The sequence below is a fragment of the Cuculus canorus genome, chromosome 2, assembly GCF_017976375.1.
Source record: "Cuculus canorus isolate bCucCan1 chromosome 2, bCucCan1.pri, whole genome shotgun sequence".
Taxonomy (NCBI): domain Eukaryota; kingdom Metazoa; phylum Chordata; class Aves; order Cuculiformes; family Cuculidae; genus Cuculus; species Cuculus canorus.
Genome location: NC_071402.1, coordinates 114,573,063 through 114,596,087, shown reverse-complemented (window position 1 = coordinate 114,596,087; position 23,025 = coordinate 114,573,063). Strand labels below are relative to the sequence as shown.

The following is a 23,025-nucleotide window of genomic DNA, read 5'->3' as shown; positions in this document are numbered from 1 at the left end:
GCCCTTGCTTTCAATATCAGATGCTACCATTAAATATGAAAACCATAGGTAAATATTTTCATGAAGGAAAAAAACAAAGCCTGTAGGTCTTAAGACTGTGAACATCCACAACATATCTAGACTTCACACTATGCTACAAGAAGTTTTGGGGAGAAGATTGGGGGGGAATTCTTGAACACTGGTGACCTTGTTCACAACTGCAGCTACTGAGATCTAATTATCAGGGACAAAGTGGGCCTACTAAGAAACACTCTCTGTTCATGTGTCAATAAAGGAGAAGAAAGCCAGAAGCAAGCCCTACTGGATACTGAGAACTAAAAAAGCTTCATCTCTGCGGCTTGATCTGTGTCACATTAGTGAATATCTCCCAGTCATACGTGCCTGTGATGCTGTCAGGCAGCTGAGAAGCACCTCTTCTGCCTTATATCAGGACTATATCCATCCTTAAAATTATATTCCCATTTCTGCTATCCCTACACCTACAAACAATGGCTGTTTAATAAATAATGTTCCAAGTGTTTTAGCTCCATCTGTTGCTGAATTTTGTTTCTTAAAAAATCCTTACCTTAATGTGCGGTTGATACAGAAGAATATTAAGGATAGCCCTAATATCTTCAGGAAGCTTCATAAAAGTGCTAGGCAAAGGCATTATTTGGCAAACCAAAGCAACATTGTTAAAATATGACTGTGGAGACAGTCTGAAATTAAAAAAGGCTTTGCTTACAGTAACCAGCTGCAGATAGTCATACTCAAAAATTACAATAATATTTGTTTTACATTTTGAATCTTGTCAAAAATTTTGCAATAAACTACTCATCTGAATATCCAATGTGCAAATGTGTCTAGCCGGAAATGAATAATTCCAGTGAAAACACATATACAAATTAGAAGAACAATTACAAATTCAAATACGAAAGACCAAACAATCTCTAAACTTCACAATTAGAGTCTCTTTTTTTTTAATAAAACAGTACTTGAAAGGATATGCAATATTTATAGGTTTAGGTGGAAAAAAAGAGTGAACATCCTAGTGGTTGTTAGATCACTATTTTTTTCATTTTAGTTGACAGATCTGAAAACACTTTCCAAAAACAAGTGAACCTGCTGATAACAGACTTGCATTGGAGTTTCATGAATGTTCAGTGCCAGCTTAAGCAGCCCCCAGCCCCAGACATTCTCCTTCTCCTTGGTATGTTTACAGCCACAGGTGGTTTAGATGCCACAGCACCACTTAACTGTCCTGTGCCACCAGAAAAAAGAGTTGCCGTCATCCTGTCATCCTGAGATTACGCTGGCGCAATCAAGAGGGTGGCAGAAGTATGGGGAGCATAAATAGGCATCACAGATTTCAGTTCTTTCTGTGCTCCCCTAGGCCTTGAGGGATGAAAAGTACTGATTTGATAAAATCATTTTTTTTGGGGGGGGGGGGGGTGTTTTGGTTTGGTTTTTTTGGGGGAAGGGGTGTTCGTCTTTAAAATAGTCAGATGTAAAAAAGCATACTTCTGTATCAATCTAAAAAACAACACAAAAAGTTGCTTTTACTACCTTTCTACTTCTTCAGAAGAATTAAGAGCTTCTGAAAGTCTTGGAAAAATCAAAAGATAATAAATTTCTGATGTTCCAGATCTTTCCTTCCAACTGATCGGTGGTACTTAGGGATGATTCATTCTATTGGCATTAAACAGATAGGCCCTAACCTGACTAAGTTTATACGTAAGCTTAACTTGAAGGTTTACTTAGTCTTCAGGATCGTAATCAATTCAACTTCATCTCCACTATCACCTTGTGCTACGTTTTACTTTTACGTTTACATTTTAATTTTACGTTTCATTGTAAACACAACAAAGATAGCTACAACTTCATGGTTCACAGACTGGAGACCTATTAAACAGGTTTCTGTTGAAGTCACTTTTCAGACCAAAAGTCCTCTGGAGAAGGACTTTTTACAAAGGCTTGTACTGATAGGACTAGGGGCAATGGATATAAACTGGAGAGGGGCAGATTTAGTCTAGACATAAGGAGGAATTTCTTCATAATGAGGGTGGTGAGGCACTGGCACAGGTTGCCCAGGGAAGTCGTAGATGCCCCATCCCTGGAGGTGTTCAAGGCCAGGCTGGATGGAGGCTTGGGGCAGCCACATCTAGTGGGACGTCCCTCCCCATGGCAGGGAGCTGGAACTAGGTGATCCTTAAAGTCCCTTCCAACCCAAACTATTCCATGATTCTATGATTCTATAACAGGACTCGAAATACTTGTTCCTCTGAAATCAGCTTGCAGATAATTTTTAAAGATACTTTATAAGATGTGTTTGTTTCAATTCTGTCAGTGTTGAGTAATCCTAGTGAAGTCTACTATAAATTTTGTTAATCTCGGGAGAAGTTTATTTATACATTGTAATAAGAGAAACATTTTTCTGAATCATAACATCTATAATATTTTAATAATGCCTATGGCACTTCAGTTTGGGGCAGAAAGGGTTAATATGTGATCCTGCTGTCAAAATGCGCATCTCAATTATTTGCTTACTTTGCTTTAGGTATAATTCAAACTGTCCTCAGTACACTGAGCGCAAATTAGCTTTTCTGGAGGACAAAATTACTTTCTGGTAAAATGGACTTTCATTTGATTTAATCTCATTATTTGTTGCCTTTCATCTTGATGTCAAAAGCTCACCAGTGCTTTTACAGTCCTCTACAGAGTACTTATATGAGTGGAGTCAGGACAGAGATTATATTGGAGCTTCTCATTTACACACTTTAAATGGTGTGTCATTGTAAAGCCTGCATTGCCTGTTTCCTCCTCACATCCCTTTCATCTATGCTGTTTAACTGATAGCTGATAGAAGTGACTACCTCACCTTTGAATCATAGAATCCTCCAGAGAAAAATCAATTGTAATTCTACGCAAAGTTTGAATGTTTTTTTATATGTGTGTATATACACACACATATAAATATATACATATATCGATATAAGAAATCAGTTCCCTAAGTTTAAAAGAAGAGAAATGATATATTTTTCCCAGAGGAAACAAGTACTCATTTCATTTTATAAGTCTGAGCATGTTAAGATGTAAGAAACATAGCTACATTTTCAAATTACCTTAGCTCAGCCCTGTCTTGACACTGTGCAATTATGCTAATTAAGGAACTTTGGTTTATGGCAGTCTTAAATTAGATTTCACTGATTTTTGAAACACCATTAAATTTAACCCTCTAATCCCTTCCCTAAAGAGTATCTCTACTAATATTCTGCATTCAGAGGGGAATGCAGCACTGCAGCAGTTTAAGTTGATGTAAAATCAGGCTTTTGTAATTCTCCATTTGCTGATGTTCAGTTTTGCGCTTCCTGTGTGCTGGCCCTGAGACTGTCAGCTCTTGGTAAACCAGCCCAAGGGGACAGATCTAGCCAAGAAGAAAACCTGCCTCAAAAAAGGCATTCGTGCTGAACTGCCAGAACTGGTGTGGAAGGGCAGTGTGGGGCAGTGGAAGAACTACGGGAGCTCCAATCTTAAATAATTTTGAACTGTTGTGAACATACACTCTCAGAGCATTCAAGAAAATCTGGTTTTATCTGTCCTTCAGGGAAAGACCAGATGAACTAATTTTCTGACCATAACACTTAACTGTTGACTCAAACCTGTATTTCATCTTCTATACTTTTATTCTCTACACCTTCCATGTCTCCCACATCTTCCATACTTACCTGACATTTTCTTCCTTCAGCTGCACTATTTTGAAATAGTTAAAAATACTAATTGCATATTTTCCACAGAGGTTTCCTCTCCCTTCATTTAGGGCATACAGAGCTCTTAAGTAAAATCTTCAGTACTAAAGTGGAAGCTTTCAGAAGTGCCTCTGTCCTATCTACTGAGGCTTTACATTTCCAGAGACAATCCTGCTCATTTTTGTCAAGTAAAGAGCTAGTTTCCCATTGCATGTAAAAGACAGCCAAGAGAGACATCCAAGAAGATTGTGCTCTATAATTGGAATATGCTGTGAAGCAAGTTACTATTGGAAGCTGTAGCTGAGGCAGGCAACATGCCGTGTTAGGATGTCTGCTACGGGACAAAGGCATCACTTCTCTCCATCGTCAGCTGCAGCTACAGTTATGTCATGGCCTTAGTATAGCAGAAGGTGGAAAAACTGCTCCCTAATAAAGGTTTATGTCACGCTGAAGGACTACTGCAATTCATTGAATGGGAAAGAGCATCACCTCATTTACTTTTAAAATATTTCAGTTACATTATAGTAAGATGTCTGTGGTGGAGAATAAAGACATTTCAACAATGAAACTATAAACAGTTAAAAAAAAAAACCAGCAGGAGTGAAGTACTTCAGTTTGAACTGATTCAAGGCTAATGTGCCAAGAATTCCAGGAATGCTGCATATATTATAGACAAGTAATCTTGCCAAGTCTCTCGGCACTTGGAAATTCTTTTTCAAGATTATTGGTGGTAGTAAAATGGGGTGAAGGTGATACTCAGTGAGGAGCTGGCAGGTAGTAAACAGATGTTTACATAGTTATAAGATTTCAGCTCCTGGCAAGAATAAGATTTTTTTTTTCTTTTTTGATAAAACATTTAAGTGTAATGCATTGGACTATGTAATTTTATTCAGACTCAGAGCCAAAAATTTTATCAAGTGCAAGCATGTGGTAGCTTTTCAGGTTAGTAGAAATTCATTATAAACTTTTGTTTTACAAGAGAGCTCACGTTCCACTTTCATTTTATTTTCAGAATTACTACTGTGCACATGTAAATTGTAGTAAAGTATTCAAAATGGTTTTTTTTTCCTTTATGTCTTAACAGAAGTGTGCTGAGGTCACATTTTTAAAGCTGGTAGAGGTTACCGATAAAAGCAATTAATGTAGCCTGTTTCTATTGCAGCTACGTGCGCTAGCGTGAAAGAACTCTAACCTTAAGGTAACCCCAAGTGGTGAACTGAAAGACTAAATCTGTATTCAGATACATCCTTTACTCAACCCCCAACAATAAGGCTGCAAGGGGAGAGGTAAAAACTGTGCACACAGATTATGTATCACTCAGAAATTTAGTGAAGTATATTTAGTACAAATACCTAAATTTAACAAGGTTGTTCTGACCTGGTTCCCTACCCAGCTATGCAAGTTTGTGGTAGGACAAAACAGGTGGGAGAAAGTGCTCACAAGCATTCTCCTACCACCGCTGATGAACACCAAACTTCAGCACAAGGGAACGAGAAAACAAACATCCATTTCAGGGCAGCACAAAAAGTCTCCTGTCTGCCTTGGAAATAGGTGCTAGAATATTTTCTGGCAACATCACCATCTTTAGCTTAACCCTTACATTAAATAATAGATAACATAATTCCATACATCACCAAGGGTTGGATGCAGTTCCAACTGAAATTGGCAGGAGTGTATATGGGAGGGACAAACGCCACAGCTATGTCGTATGCATTGGGAGGGTATATGCCAACAGCCTATTGCAATGGGAGGGTTAAAAGGGCCCTGAGGTGCCCCTCTCTCTCCCTTCCAATAAATTAGTGACTAATGTCAGCTGCATTCTGTGCATCTGCAACAAGACAAGAAGCACCAGAGGGGGATTTAATTTAAAAAGAGTTGAAATTGTACCGTATGCCCTCCTCCCCACCATCTGGCTAGTGGGGACGTTCTGTACAAATTCAACATGCCAACTGCCAATTCAGAAAGGAAAAAAAAGAAGTTTCTCATTCAGTAAAAATATTAGGCTGTTCCCATTCCATCTTTAAGGGCCTCCAACGTAATCCAGATCTATTGAGGAGTTCTGAGGATACAACCCTATTTATAGACTACAGAAACTGGCAGTGATAGATCAATGAAAAGATTGTTTCCTATTTGAATTTCATCTGAGAGTAAATTATAATTCTAGAGATTCTATATACTATTTGAAAACTACCCAGAATCTATTTGTATCTAATCAGAGGCATGATTTTTATATCACATCTTGCATATTTCATATAATATATTTAAGGTCAGAAGATCATAATATTATCATTTTATAAGATGTATTAAAATATTATTGTTATGAGATCATTTTAATCATGTAACATCAAATATAGCTTACATTTCATGCTTCTGTGATTCCTATCATATCAATGATTTACTTAGTCTGTCATTAGTTTATCTATCATTAGGTTCTATCTAATCATATATCTGTCCAGACGTATATCTATGACTTACTTAATATGCTGAACTAAGAAGATATTAAGCTGTAAACGGTTTCCAATTCATCACAGAATGACCTGTGGAAAATCATCCATTCATGGGAAAAAATAAAACTGTCATTGAAAGCCTCTGACATTGAAGGAGCAACATGGATTAGTTGGAAAGTACCTACATGTGTATACAGTGGGAACCAAAAAATTAATTTTGCTACTCTTTACGTTGAAGAACAGGACTTCTAGAAATTTTTCTTCAGTAGATAAACATTCCAGTAAATCAGATGTTTTAAGAATTTGTCTTTTATATTTCCCATAATTTCACTACAGAACTGTTTTACCTTTTTTAAAAGTTGGCCTTTGGTTGTTTACAGCCTCACATCTTTAATGTGTATACAGAGTCTGATGCTGTTTTTCACTTCCTGGGACAGATTATACAGAATTTTAAATAACATAACCTTAGTGTTTCAGTTTTTCCTGTTGATAAAGTCTTTTATATCCTAAGCTGTAGTCTCACTGGAATATCTGAAGAGAGTGCTAGGTTTGAAGAAATTAAGCTTTGTAGTAATTAAGCTATTACATCCTGCAGAGTCTAATCAAGATCCTGCTTCTAGGGTTGAAGTGCAAAAAATGCAGAACTGTTAATGGAGAAACTGAAAATCAGCGATAAAAAATAAGCTTCATTTTCAGACGTGCCAAAACCTTTAAAACTGCATTTCTTGTGCAGTTTGTGACAAAAGGAAAACCATCATTTTTTTCACCTAAGTTCTAGGCCACTTAAAGAAGTACATCTATTTTGAAGAAAAGAACAAGTGACTTCATACATTTCTGCGTCCGTTCCCACAATGGCTTCTGATCCCGTTGGGAATTTTTAAGTAAGTATTTTCTAATGAGTTTCAGGTTTACTGCAGGTATACAAGCTTCACAAATACTTATCTTTAAGCAGCACTCTTTTTTTTTTTCATTACTTTTACGTGATTTTGAACCAGCCTAGTAATTTGCGACAGTAACTGCATTCAACCTTTTAAAATAGCTGTGGCATGACATCCTGTCTTTCCATGTTAAATTAGCCCTGCTCAAACACAGTGCCTCTTGGAGTACTGTAATTGAAGGAGCAACTACTTGAAATTTACTCAGGTTTAAAAGTGTCTAACAGCAATGCGAGCACTTCCAAGTCCTATATTTGCAACAATCCTATATATATCTATCTCCTACACACACATATATATATCTCCTACACACACATATATATATATAGTTAGCCCTCACTGAAAATACTAAATGTTACTAAAAAAGACAACCTTTATTAAGATCATTAATTCAGGTTCCTCCCTTTGTGCTAAGGCTGTCAGTTCAAGCTGTAGTGGCCTACAACACACGTCCTGTGGATGCAAGGCAAATGCCATAAAGAAAGAGGTGTGATGTAGCATGAACACCAGAGAAAGACTAAAACCAACTCTTATAGTACTGCTGTCTTAACAGCATTTGCAGTTCCTGGGCTTTAATATCATATTCTTTGATATTACATGCTGGATCCTGGAACTGTGCAATTATATCAAAGATGCTTGCCTATGCTGAAAAAAGTTTCTAATCCTTTTAGTTGCATAGAAAAGCTTGAAAGCATGAACCTCAAGCCTTGAACAGAAAGGCCAAATGAAATTTCTCTGAAAAGAAATCAGAACTTGAAAGGCTAAGTAATTTTTGTAATTGTTGGGAATAACAGTCTTGGAATTTCTAGTATTCAAAAGCATTTTCAACTAGCCTTTTTGATACCTCTTGAGCATTTTCTGCTCTAATTCACTTTAAAACATGGTAAAAAACCAGAGCTGCTATATCTCTGTCTAATTTCCTGGGAAGAAATGTGAATATACACGTGTTACTGAGTGCACGTGAGCTCAATACCTCTTAATTGTAGCACATGTTCGGTATCTCTGACAGTGTGATAAGCTAGTTTGAGAGGGCACAGCTGAAGAAATGCAATTAAGAAAACAGGAATCACAAGTATATGTTTTGTTTGACTATATCAGAACTTCAAATGCTACCTAAATTTTTGTGGGTTTCTTGTCTTTCTGCGGTATTAGAAATGTTAACATGAAGGTCCCAATAATTAAATCTAATCCACCTGCATCTGGCAGACTTAGTCACAATGTAAAAGGGGAGGAAACAGTGGGACAGGACAGAGAGAATTTTTTAACTAAAAATAATGTGTTTCACTTGTACACAAATAAGGCTGCAGTAATGGAATATATCTTAGTTTTGAAATCTTTTCTTTTGGCCTTCAATCTTTGACATACTCATGTTTGCTTACACTACTCTACCAGATACTCAAATAATGCTGTAAAAGTCCAACTTAGTCTCTCTCTTAACATTTAAGCTTTCTACTGCAGTTTCTATTCTGTCAAGATTTTTCATTTTACTAGATTTCAGAAGTGGCAGCCAGCCCTCTCCACTCTCCCCATTCCCCAAGCAATAGTTGTCATCAGTAGCCATTTAGCCGTGATATTTGCCTAAGTGCAGAAACTGGCACACTATATCTGATTGAGACGATATAGTGTTACTAAAAGTGCCTAAATGAAAAATCATATTTCGGGAAATGTCACACAATCCTATATTAAATGTCAATGATGTAAGAATTCTTCAGCAGGCCATTTCGTATATTTAGACTAAAAAAAAATAAATAAGCATTGACCACATAGATTATTAAGTTTTCAACTTCTTAAAATAAGAATTTGAATGGTATAAACCATTATTCAAGAGCTACCACAGTCTATAAGTGGCTAGATAAGTTCTTCAAGATGCTAATGGACTGCAGCTCCTCTTTGCTTTTGTCAAAAAGGCAGATGCTCAACACCCTAAGATTAGGATCCTTGTTTAGCGTAGCACTTCCTTCAAGTGGTTTATATTAGTTGTTATTTTCTTATGACAATACCAAAACCCACTCATTTTAAAATGTATATACAGAGATAGACATAGCCTATGCCTGAAAAAATGACTGGTCATTTCTGACACAAAACAGTGGAGATCTAGCTTATATTTTAACCATGAGACAGTAATTCAAAGATGCTTATCTGAAGGGGGCAAACCATCCAAGCTTCAATATCAATGATCATAATTCAAGAAGAAAATCTACTTCAGGGAAAAAAAGAAGAATCAGCACGTCCCTGGAAAACTTCATACAATCCTGACAGGAATTGACAATCCAGACAATTCTATGCAACTACAGTAGAAAGTTTAGCTTAAAGCCAAACCAGAGCAAATGTGGATTTCTTCTTCTTGTGGAGTCTCTCAAATATTGGTCCAAATGAACTTAGAAGAAGCTAATGTGACAAAGAGGATACCTGAGCTACCCATCTCTATTAGAAGACAAAGTTTTCCAAAAGAATTTGTGAACTGCAGGGAATTGCTATAACACAAGAATTACTTTGACATAAGTGAGTTAGGCATAAAATATTAAACAACATAATAAACAACAGTCCCAGAGAATCACAGAGTATTACAGTCTGGACATGGAACACCAGAGATGCACAGCAATCAGTTAGCACTTTTTATGCTTCAGAATAACAAGGAACAGAAATTAGGGAAAATGTTTCATTAGAGAAATGAGTCAAGCCTCTGTTTAACAAAAAAAATCATAGCACCTTAGTCATTCAAAGCAAGCAGCGCTTTTAATGTGTCATCTCAAATGTAACATATGCATAGTTCTTATATACCAAAAAGTATACTACTATTATTAATCAAACTCAACTTGACACATCTAAAGCCATTATAATGACGTTTTCATTATTAGCTATAAAGATTTTTTAATTGTCCTACTGGAGGAGTATTAGGTCACTTGTAATACCCACATATGTCATATGTGCTTATACCAGAAACTTGAGGCAGCTACACCAAATGCATCTTTAGATACAGAAATCTACAGAAGAGCAAAACAAAGCCAGACTATAGGTGCCTCCCTCTTTTTTTCTTTTTTTAACTCAGTTGTAGCACTTCAACTATCACAGCCATAATACAAGCATTATTACTGTTACAACGCTGGCAATAATAGATCTCATCTCTCCTATACACACTAAGAGGTGGCGTCACTTCCAGTCAGAGGTTAACTCGTGTGTGGTGGGAGGTACTGTTTATCTCAGAGCAGAGATCAAGTGCCAGCTGTTTCAGCAAAAGCTGCTAGCTCTTTTACTGGGTAATATGTCCCATTCAGACTCTTTAGCTGCATCCTCAGAATCTCATCTCCAGGCTGACTAGATGTCTGAAGTCTTTCCCACTTAAAGAGCTGATTCTTGGAAAAGTCTTAGATTGTCACTTGAGGACACGAGATTTGTCCTTTAAAATGCCCGTAGCCTATAATTTCAGGAACCGTGTGTCAAACACTTCAGATTCAGTCATACTAATGTTGCTTGACATATAAGGACTACATTTACACAGCTCAGCAATGCCATTTTAATTCAACTGATGTAGATTTTAAAGCGGCAAAGAATTATTTCTGTAACCCAGGCTGACTGTATATGTAACAGACATCTTCTGTCTGTAAACTGTGCATGAAGACAATAACCTATGTTTATTTCATCTTTGTAAAATCTTTCATAAGAGCCTCTAACCAAAATTTCAGAGTATGGGCTGACAACAGATAAAGCATTTCAAATGTCAAATACTTATGGAAGGTGGTACCTTATTTCCTATTTGCACACAGCCTGCAAGCTTTTTTCTCCTTGATTAAAGGCCCATCCTTTGTAAGCACTATTTCCTCAATTACTTAGAGATAAGACTTTAACTGTTAAAATGTGGAGAGTCACCATTTTTGAGGAAAACAAAAGATAAGGCAAAAGAAAAATGCACTACTCAGTGAACATCTGTTAACCTCTGTTAAGACATCATCCTCACAAGAGGAACTGTACTGTTCCTACTCAGATCTTAGAGCGACATACGAATCCGACCTGGTCACAGTTAGGGCAGTGATTTGAAGGAAAAAGAGCTTGATGTAACTCAGCATAGGTGCTGTTGTCCAACTCTAATAAAATTAATTTATGAAGCAGTGACTGAACTGTGAACTCGGGAAAGACAACGTTTTCATGGCAGGGAATAGCTCTCCTGTGACAGCAGGATATCTTGCCAGTCTGCTGTCCTCTTTTTGACTGACCTGTTAACTGACTAAACTGCAGCAGGGAATTGACCACTACCAGATATCTGAGTTGAGGGTTATCTCAGATATATCCTCCAGGGTAGTGTTGTCTGAAAAGTTGGATTCATTACCCAGCATGCAAAGAGCCAATCTCACACGCCAAGTCGAGAGATAGATTGATTTCTTTACAGAGTTGCGCAAATGTGGGTGCTTGGTGGCTTTTCCACAAATCAAGCATGTCTGGCAGGAGCCTCTGTGCTCAATTTATTACAAAAGTTACAGGTGATTGCATCATACAAGTTCTCTACTACACGTGCTCAGCGAGTAGGGGGCCTGCTTCTGGAGGCGGGTTTCTTATGTTCCTCTGCCAAACTGGCAATCTTGATGACAAGGCCTGATTTAATACATCCTTTGTCAGTCCAGATGTCCAAGATATTACTTATATCAGATTATGAGTGCTTTGATCTTCTACTTAGTACACGTTCCACTATCCTATTTGATATAAACAAATGCTAGTCCTTTACTGATTACAATCAAGGTGCTCAGAGCAGTGCGCACACTTTTGCAACAGTAGAGTTTGGGGGTTTTTTAAATACCTGAGAGGTGACAACACAACAACACTGACTGGAGTTTTTCCAGCGTATGAAGTACTCAGCATTCTTCTCCCTTCCATGGTCTCTTTGATGAAATGCTGCTTTTGAAGGCAGTTTTAATAGGATGCCTCCCCTCTTACAAATCTTATTTTCATTAAGTGTGTGGGTGTTTCACATCTATGAGATTCTTCTATCCATGAGTTCCACAGTTACTGGGGGGGGGGGGGGGGAAGAGGGACAAATACAGCTTACTTCTTTCAGAAAAGAGGCTAAGAAGGGTTCTGCCGTAGCAGCTGCGTTAATTGCTACAGACGTACATATTCTCAATGCCAATGTACAAATCATTCTGCACTGCCTTGGTTCTGGACTCCCAGAGCTCATTTGGCGGTTTCCCTAAAGGATCAAACTCCATCTGTTAATGCTCATGAAAAGAAGCTCATTGATGATATCACTCTTCTGCATGAACTGTTAGCTAGAGAAATTATTTTAGCATTCATCTTGTGGCTGGTGTGTAGCTCAAAAATAGTTCTTAAGAAGTATTGGCTGGAAAAGCTGTAAGAAATGTCTGCTGCTAGGATTCAGAAGGAAAACTGGTGGTTTCTCTGCACAAAACAATGGTTACTCCATTTTCTTTCAACTAACATTGGTCAGATGACCTTTGGAAGCTGATTGTAAAGAAAAAAAAAGCCTCCTGTAGTTTCTTTTGACAAGAAGTTTTATCTGGGTCCAACTAGCATTTTCGACAGGAAGTCTAAGTTTCATGGCCATGTTTTAGAAAGAGGTAACCTTACAATACTCTTAAACAGTCATTTCCTCAAATGCTAATTGAGGTACACTCGAACTAGCAACAAAGGCAAAATTTATTTCTTGCTTTGCCAAATGAACTTGAAAATTACTTCAAGGGAAGGAATGCACCATTAAACAAGCCACTTACATACTTTCTATTGTATTTTATATAAGCAGAGAGGCCTCTTAAACACCTTGAAATAATAGGCCTTTTATGTTTGACAAGAAAATAACTGACATGTTTATAGCTATACTACAGCTTTATCAGCAGGAGCAAAGTTTTCTGATTTATACATTCAGAAATGGGGTTGACTGGAATTAGTCGGGCATGTCATTAAAACCACAAATCCATTGCATAGTCACTGAGGAAAACTCATTTCCAGGGCTACCCAGCTGATGTTTCGGGATTGCTTGCAGTCACTTCAAAGGCTAAAATTCACACGGCTTTGGGTTTTACAGCTCCCAAAAAGAAGCAGTAACCATATCAAATCATACTTTATATTTTAACTTTCCCTCTGGTGTCTTCTTTTCTAGATCTTCTAAATTCCTTCATTATCATTTCTATTTGGACCTTATTTTTTAATAGAAAAAATTCTACTTGTCAGTGACAATTCCACATTGTAGGACATTGTTTCATTCATTTCCTTATTAAGGCTGAATTAATATTAAATACCTCATACCTTCTAAGAACTTAATAATAATCATTTTTATAGAAAAATTCAATGTATAGAATTGAATAAGAATTACTCTTAAAAAAATACATATTCCCACAAGAAATAGTTACACAGATCTAGAAAAAAACCTTCTTTAAACAGAATTACCTCCTAAATTCAACTGTGCTGTTAAATTGTCACTCTCAAAGAAACTCTACCATGTAGCCATAAAACACATTTTCATACCATTTCTATAAAGCTTGTCAAGAAGCTTTCAGATTTTTGTCCTTTAAAACATTCAAGATTGAGTTAAAAATAGGAAAGAAAATCTTAAACGTTGTAAATAATTCCACTATTGGATCGTACCTATACTCCATGAAGTCCATGCTTTAGAGACTGGTATGTTCAGTATGGAATGATTCTAGAGGTGATCCAAGAAAGGAAACATTTAATACACTGCCGGTGTGGAAATAGTCCTCCTAAACCACTCTGTATACCTGAAGCAAGCAAGTTTATCCTTCTTAGAATAAGTCTGGATGCTCTTATCTATATTCATGTCCTTCTTGTAATCTGTTTAACTCTTGGACTTCCTAAGATCCTGTGGTAATCTCAAGAATCTATCATTTCTGCACAATACACATTTATTTTACAGCTTTAGTTTTTACTGAAATATTTGGTGTAATGCTCTTACTGTTAACCAGTTTCTGAAGAGTTTCTAAGCAACTAATAAACAGGCTTTTTAGTTGTCTAGTTTCTAGAGTAAAACACAACTCGTTAAAGTGAGCATTGAAAGCTGACCTCAGATTGAAGCCATTACACTTATTTTAATGTATTTCATTTAAAATGTTTGATCAGTGAACAAGTCTCCTAGGATATGTATCTTTTCTGGAACATCACAGTGAACAGCAGTTCTTCAACAAGCCTCATTACATTCACTGCATAATATCTGGTAATATAAAGGGAATGAATAGTAGCATCGCATTCAGTTCATTTTATATTGATAAAGCTTTGCGTCTTGGGAGTAACATGCTAATAACCACATGAATGCTTGTTTTGATTACATGGATTTCTTCCAGCAGTTTGGAGAAGCAATGCCAGAAATATATGGCACTGAACACATTCACATCCTTACACAAGTGGAATGATTAAATTTAGCATCAAGTTACAGGTTGCTCTCTAAACCATTCAATTCCACCAATGAATGTTCAAGTTATAACTGGTCTATGCATCCTCTGAAGGTCAGCTGTCAGGACAAACCTTGACCAACTCAAAGTTATTAGCCAACTAGCCCTGCATACATCCTCTGCTTGTGATTTTTGCCTCTGTGATTGTACAAGCAGTACTATGAGCATCAGACAAAAACTGTCTGAACAAAGCATGACAATAGCGCTGTTAGCATGGATCCATAAGCCTTCCTGAGCTTTAATTTAATACCTGTGCAGATGAGTAATGGATGAATACTGAGAAAACTATGACAAAAAAAAAAATCAAAGAAAAAATCAGTCATCTACTGATAATATTTATTAAAAGACATTGAGGCAGTATTAAGTAAACAATCCCAAAGGCTTACCCTACTGGATAAAAGAATGCAATCCCCAGAAATAAAAAGCTTGTCCTCAATATCATGCAGGACAACCTGCTGAGCTCAGCTGCACTTCCCACCCAGTGTATGTTTGTAGAGTCAAAGCAGCAAATGTTAGTATTTGGTGAAAATCAGCCTTGCCAACATCAGACAAACCCAAGGAGAATGAATACGATGTTTCTTTAAGCATGTAGTGCTTGAGCTGTTAGCCATTGTAAAAACATTAGGAGTGAGAAAGAAAATAATGAATGTTACTGTATCAAAACAGGAAAAGCAGATTTCCTCCCCAGTTAGAGCGCTGGTACATATTTTCCAAAATATATCATGTAAAAGAACATGCCTTTCTTTGCCTGCTGACCTCTTATTTAGAGAAGTATGCTATTCAACGTCATTTAGTGCACAAAGAGCAAAGAAGTTTAACTGTTTCAAAGAAATGCAGAATTTCATCTCTTGTTATAGGCTGCTTCTGAATGCTCATCACATAGCTTAATATTGAGCACAAATGGGACGAAAAAGAACAGTTACTTATCAGAAGTGGCGCTGTTCCAGTCTCGCCCCTTCTCCCTCCCCACAAATGGCTTCCATTTCCAGCAACAACTTCAGTTCTCCTAAGGATATTCAGGTTGCATTTAAGTCAAGAAATCGTGATCTACCAAAACATTTAAGGAACTAAATTACAATCCTTACAGCCAAGAATTCAACCTTTTATCGAACAGAGATTTACATGACAAATAGCCCAAATACTGACTGGTCCCTACACCTGATCTCGGGCTAATTAGCGTCTCTTAGTAGAGACAAAGCCCTTACCACACAGAGCATGATGTTTATGGCTAAGAGAACAGTAAAGAGAGGGGAAGTCTTGTTTATTATTAATCATATGTAGAAATTAATTTTCTCAAACACCCCCCCTTAGTGCAACAAAGAGATTCAAGACTATCAAAAGTAAAAGGAAGCTTGAAAATTTCTTCAGCCAGCTAGGATGGAAATGAGCGATTCAAGATGAACTGGAATTACACTGAAAATAGCTCCTGACAGCAGTGAAATAAAGATTTTTGTGGTCCTCAGACAGGTAATGACTACATAAAGCTCACGGTCTTGAACTGAAATTGCTTTAAGCAACCAATAATTTCCTTAGAGTCAAAAATTATTTGTTCTCAGGGCCAATTTTTCAAAGTCACAAAGCTTTTATAACAACTTAAACATAGCCATTACTACCAGATACTGACATTCAGAAAACAGTGCAACTAAACTTCTGATTCTCTCCCTTTAAGATGTAGCCAAGTCACCCGCAGGGTTACGATTGAGGGAGACTGGGTTTTTTTATTCGTTTTTACCTTTTCTTGAATCCTCTTGTCTTTCACTGTCGATACAAGTTTCCAAACTGTATGGCTAGGAAGCTTCGTGAAATAGGAGAAGACAGATTTATGCAGCAGATTATCCATAATTTAAGCAAGTTCTCTTCCTGCACAGTTAAAGAGGCTTCCCCATCTGGAGTTTGAGATCTGAATGCATGTTTTCTGCCTCTTCCCAAAGATCGGTAGTCCTGGACTATTGCACAATCCTTTTCTGCAGAGCAACTAGTGAAAATCAAAACATCAAATGCAGAGCCTAGAACAAATGACCAGTGTTAAAGTGCCACTAGGGCAGTATGAGCTGGAAAAACTGAGAGGCAGTTCTACCAAATGCAAATAATTCCCCTGACAGCATGCTCCAACAGCCCTATTCTGCTGCAAAAATAAACCAATAGTAACTAGGTCCAGCTTTTTCCTATAGCTCTTGCTACAAAGAATAACTCATAACACCTCTAAAGCTTCTTCAGCTGCAGTAAAGAGGTTAGAAAACTGCTGTTTCTAGCATATTCCTCCCTCCTCCTCAAGCTGTATTTCATGGATTGCACTGTTTGATTTCACTTTTGTTTCGCACACAATCCTGTTATGTGGATTTCATCCAGATTAATGGTTTCTTTCATTCTCCACTTTCTAAACTGGAACTGCAAGGCACCAGTTACAGGGCATAACAATGTAAGCTCAGATAAAGCTTAGCTTGCAATTGGAGCCTTTGCCTTGAATTTTACCTGCAAGCTCATTTCCTTCCAAGTCATTACTTTTCTCTCTGTAAGCCCATCTCTACTTTGCATCTTTGATCAGCAGGCAAATAATAAGCATTTGCCTGTTTTTTTTAGGGGATGTAAAAGCAGCAAAGCGCATTTCCATCAATTATCTTGCGTTTCACTGTTATAGAAGTTTGGGTTGGTTTTTTCCTCAGCTTTGTTGTTGTTGTTGATCTTTTAGGCAGAGAAGTCCCAGAGAAGATCTGGGCACTTATTATAGCAAGGCAACCCAGTCCTCACTACAACTCCGTAGCCTATTGGAGATTAACTCGAAGTCTTTTAACTCTTTACTGAGGTATATTTCTGTATATAATGAATTATTTAGAGCTTAGCTAATGATAAAACATTTGTCCTGAAGCTATTAAATACAGCTGCCAAAGACTAACCAGTCAGAGCAATGTTATGGGCCCATCAACATCTGTGGGAGGCAAATGAAATAATTTCTTTACCTTGTCAGCACAGTTTGTGCAAAGTGATCCATGTGGTATGGAAATAATACTGCTTTGCAGGACTCTTCTCCAACTCATCCCTTCTAGGTCTCACAACTACATAAAAGATCTTTCAATGAATCCAGGAAAGAATCCAAGACAGATTTTCATGTTTGTTTTCAGCGTTAGCTCATCCCACACTACTCTCACATATCCTTCCTTTCAGGTTTGGAGGCTTGACACAGGCAACCATTCTGACATTTTATGTTTGGAAACCTGCCTGCAACAAATCCATTTTGTATTCCTAAATGACTGTTTGGCTGCTTATACTTCAGCCCATCTGTTTCTGTGGCACCAGGCCTGCTTACAAGGTGATCTTCCACTTTCACTTCATTTCCCATCCAGAGATGCCAGCCAATTTTGGGCACTCGGCACAATAACTCTCCTACCCTCACTTTGGTACAAAGCCCTGCTGAGTCAGAAACATTGCTTCTGTGCTTTATCAAATTTGTTGGCACTTGTGTGGCTCTGACCACCTGAACAGCAGGGGAAGAAAACTGGAGTTGTCAGCACTGGAAATTGCCAAGTACACTTGTTGCTGTGAAGCCAGGGGAATGTTATGATCAGTGACACATCATAGGACAAGAATTTTAATTGCAAACACTCTGCAAAGCGAGGCTCACCGTAAGCAGAAAGACAAGGATAGTAAGAAAACACAAGCCACAGACATAGAAGATTCAAGCAGGTGAAAGCATTGAGCTGCAATGGTTATTTATTTTAAAATGGACAAATACCAGGTTTTGTATAACCTCTAACTTTTGTCTAAGATCGCAATATGTTATGTTGATGCCATTCGCTGAAAAACCATACCAGGCTGAAGATGCTTCTTTGCAAAGTTCTGAAGTGCATGACCAAGCTCTTGTCAGGCTGGGATAGCATCAGTGCTTCAGCAACCACCAGCACCCCTACCTCTCGTATGCCCCATAGGGGTACTTACCAAGCAGAAGGGAGTCACCTGCAGAAATCCAGAAGGCTGAAGCCTCAAAAGTGTAGAAGGACATCATGCGGTTGCTACACAACTTGGCCTTAGCCAATAACAGAATTCTACATTTACTTTAATAGCCCCTTAAATTACCCATTGAAACAGAGATTGAATAGTGAAATATTAAACTAGCTTTATTAACTACAGAAATTTGCATGAACAACAGTCAGTCAATGGTACATATCACTAATGTTCTCCTCCCCTCCACCCTCCTTTAAGAAATGAAGTAATTAACCAGGGAAAGCAAAGACAAGCTTTCAACATAACATATCAGCTGTCAGAATGTTTTAGTTTAAGAGTTCTAGTGAAAAATTCTCTATTCTCTGGTTTAAAATAATGTGACAAAAATTTCCAAAGAGGCATTCTGACACCTGAAAGAACAGGTGCTTCGTGTTGTGCCCTCTGTTTTATTAAAGAGATTCTGTGGCTTCTTATGCCACCTCTATTTAAAAGCAAAAGAAAGAATTAAAATATTTTAGCTTGACATAGTAATGAATGCAATTTTTACTCAAATAACTAACCATTATGTGTTCAGAAAACAGCAAACATCTCTCAGCTCTGGCAGGGAAACTACCCAGTATCATTAAGAATAGCGTTAACCTATTTAACCTATTTGTTCAACTAGTGCATGTGGTATCAGACAAGGTGATTTGAGCAGCTCTTACACAGCATGTAGACAAACTCTGCCCAGTATTACAGAAATCTTTAATGACAGTTATAAAATATATCACTAGCAGGCAAAACTCACAAGCAGCACCCAGATGCTGTTATAAAAGATGTAAATAATTCTCATTTCATAAAGAGAGATATTAATCTACAGCTATATAGATACATCCCCACCCTGAAAACAAATATAATAAGGAGCTGATCGACAAATACAGACTTTGTCCTGCTACTCCTCTACAAACTGCTAGCAGCTGGACGGGTAGCAACTCTTGCTCATTGTGAGCTGTTTTGTCATCTTCTCCTACCATTCTGGAGGCTCAGCCAGAGACCTTCATCTTCCAAACCCTTTCATTTCAAAGTTCCTTAGGCCGAGACTTCTTTATCCCAATGAAGCCATGGCTTTTGGATCCTTTAAGCATAAAGCAAGCATAATGTTCGCATAAAGCAAATACTGTATTTTGAGTTTGTGTACTGTGACAGGAATGTGCTGCTTCTCCCATCTCCCCCCACCATACTGTTTTGATAAATCACAATAGTTACAGTGTAGCTCTCAGTATAAGACTCTCAACCAATTTAATTTCCTATTCTTGCTAGCAGGATATAGTAGTGATAGGACATGGGGAGATGGGTATATACTGGAGAGGGGCAGATTTAGACTAGACATAAGGAAGAATGTCTTCACTATGAGAGTGGTGAGGCAATGGCACAGGTTGCCCAGGGAAGCTGTGGCTGCCCCATCCCTGGAGGTGTTCAAGGCCAGTTTGGAAGGGGCCTTGGGCAGCCTGATCTGGTGGGATGTGTCCCTGCCCACGGCAGGGGGGTTGGAACTAGATGATCTTTAAGGTCCCTTCCAACCCAAACTATTCCATGATTCTATGATTCTACATACTAGTTGAATTCTAGTTAAAACTTGATCCAGTTCCTTTTTTATTTTGAACATTGCAAACTATCCTCAATATGCATCACTGATTTAGATTTTCTAAGATTTTAATGAAATAGTCTATTTTTAGTTCCATGTCCAGTTAAAGGTTCCCTAGTACAAGACAGACATGGGTCAACTGGAGCAAGTACAGCAAAGAGCCCCAAAGATGATTAAGGGCCTGGAGCATCTATCATGAGAGAAGAGACTATGAAAGCTGGGACTGTTCAGTCTGGAGGAGAGAAGGCTCAGGGGGATCTTCTTAATATTCATAAATACCAGGAGAGTGGCAGGGCACTGAAGAAGAGGGAGCTAATCTTCTCAGCACCCTGTGAAAAGACAAGAGGCAGTGGGCACAAACTGAATTACGGTTCCATCTAAATATAAATATTTATTAAATGACTGAAATAGTAATGAAGCACTGGAATCTGCTGCTCAGAAAGGTTGTGGGTCTTCAGCCTTGGAGATATTAAAAATTTTACAATCAGTCCTGAGCAATCTGCTCTTTCTGACTCTGCTCTGAGCAAGTGCATTGGACTAAATGACTTCCACAAATCCCTTCCAATCTCAGCTGTTCCACAGTTCTGTGAAATTACAAGCTATTACTATAAAAAATGCCTAAGCATATGCAAACAGTATCATTGATTCTGCATAGAAATAAGTGCTTTTCAAAGAAAGAAGATATGGTTAAAAGATCATGGCTCTTAAAAAAGGCTCAAGAGCAACATCCATTTCTCAACTTCTTTCCTTGGTTACATTATTCATGTTCACCAGCCTTCTCCACAAATCAGACGATAATGTTACTTCAGTTTTATAGCTGGTAGGGACAGGTTGATAAGATGGCAGAGGCTGAGACTTTTACACTTACATCCTGCTACATTTTCCATGACCAAAGCTGCTTCCTCCCATTGCATTTTCTAAAGCCCAGGAATGCATGAGAAGTTAGCATCAATGGGTTATATGCAGGGTGCCTGATTAGGTGCTACATGGCTGAGAGGTGGACTATCAGTGGAGCATGCTGTGCTCATGTGTCTTTCAGAGGCTGTGCTCACATATCTATCATCTCTGCATCACTTTCAAAAACTCTATTCGTTTACTATCCAACCTTGAGGTCACAATTAAAGATTTTATCTCACATGGATAGCAGGCTGAAGCTTTACACTTACATTGCTGCACTAGAAACACAGAACAGATACCCTTATGGCCACTGTCCTGCAAATAATCTCCCTTCTACTCTTTGTACAGCCAGAAAAGCTCTTTGTCTTTTTAAAGCTCCACAGTATAGGGATTTGTGCCCCATTTATTACCCAACTGTCCTAAGTTCTGCTCCGTGTTACGAATCTCTAATCAGCAGCCTTCCATTTTATAAAGTGTCACCCTCTAGTGCATTGTTTAACATTTATCTAAATTAAAATCTCACCCTATTTAAAATTTGCCTCTTATTCTAAAATATCTTGATCAATCACTCTGTAACTACAGCCTGGCCTCTATAAATTTGATCAATGCGTGCTTCATTTTATCCTCCAGATAGTTTAATAGAAACCTTAATTAGTGTTTTCATTAATTAATATCAGACCCAATACTGATCCAGAGATACCCCACTTGGTAGCTCCCTCACCACTGGTGTTTCATTGTTAATTATTCTGACATTATAGCCCAGGAAATTCTGTATTTGTGTTACAGGATTATGAAGCAGAGCAAGGCTTTTTTCCTACCAAATTCTTCCCTGAAGGATCTTCCCACACATAGCAACAAGAAGCCATGGCAGAGCTGGATGACAGAAATCCACTGAGTTTTATTTGTCTACGAAACTCATAACATACTGTGGACTCTTAATTTTGTCTGAATAGAAAATATCAACTAATTATTCACATATGTCTCAACGGAGCATGACAATGTCTTACTGTGCTGATGGACTGTGGGCTACTTTTAGAGTGCTTGATGGAGCAATAGGGCTAGAAAGGCCAGGCTGAAGTCCGTTGCTCATGAACCTGGCAGTCAGCTGAACAACTTCTCACCTCTCTCTCTCATCCTAGGTCCAACGTGTTAGAACTCCACTGCCTTGTCTGCCTAACACAATTAACCTTCCTACAGAGCTGTAGTAACTATTCTCAGACTTGCCTTCAAACACAGGAAATCAGATAGCCTATCCAAAACCCCACTAAACTCCGAGCCATCAGAAAATACTTGAGGAGAGGAAGAGGTGTTGCAGTGAAGGGGGCTTTTTCTCATTAGTCTTCTTTTCTCAGACACACAAATCTTCCAGCTCTAAAGAGGACTCATCTGAAAGTTTTCCATCTCTTAGTCAGATGCAAAGGCACTTTCAAAGGAGGTTTGCCTCATGGAAAGAACACTTACAGATACAGAACAGTCCTGGTCATTAATGGGCCCACTTATTTAAGGCATAATAAGAGACATACAAAAGCAGACTATCAAGAAAATCCTTTCTTATTTAAGTGCAAGATTTACAGAAATTGCATAGTGGACATCAAGGACTAGATCTGTAGATGTACTTAGGGATAAGAGACTCATTCTTGCTAGGAGCTCCATAAAAGTCTTAAGATTAATTTTTTTAAATCTTATCAGAAGATTTCAGAAGTGCTGCTTGCTTTTGAGATACCATCCTCTTCTTCACACCTAAACAAGAGGATAGTCTTTATCAAACTGAATCTGATTCCAGCAATTCACTCTTAAACACCTTTTCACAATATTTCTCATGTAAGATTAGGGAAAGATAATGGGGATATTCAACACCCATTCCACCAGACTGGACATAAAATTTTCCTCTTGAAATTAAGGAGACACTTCACTAAAGTGGAAGTAGCACCTTCCAACTCAACTTAGTTATTCAAACTTATTGTGCAATATACTCTGCTGTGTTTCCTTATGACTTTATACCTATGTAATACTTTTTTCTTTCTAAACGTTGCTAGCGTTCTCAAGATA

At 37.9% G+C, this 23,025-nt stretch overlaps 1 protein-coding gene across 2 annotated transcripts in view; it reads right to left on the bottom strand.

Annotated features, from left to right (window-relative positions):
* The window catches only part of ATP2C1 (ATPase secretory pathway Ca2+ transporting 1), a 92,631-nt gene that overhangs the window by 54,794 nt on the left and 14,812 nt on the right, over positions 1–23,025 (bottom strand). The window contains exon 1 of one of the 2 annotated variants that reach the window (XM_054057179.1): positions 16,249–16,444. The exons of the other annotated variant lie outside the window; for it this stretch is intronic. Within the exon in view, the coding sequence (XP_053913154.1) occupies positions 16,249–16,356 (108 nt within the window). The 5' untranslated portion in view covers positions 16,357–16,444. Of the gene's footprint in view, positions 1–16,248; positions 16,445–23,025 lie in introns of those variants that run through there. 2 annotated transcript variants of the gene reach the window in all.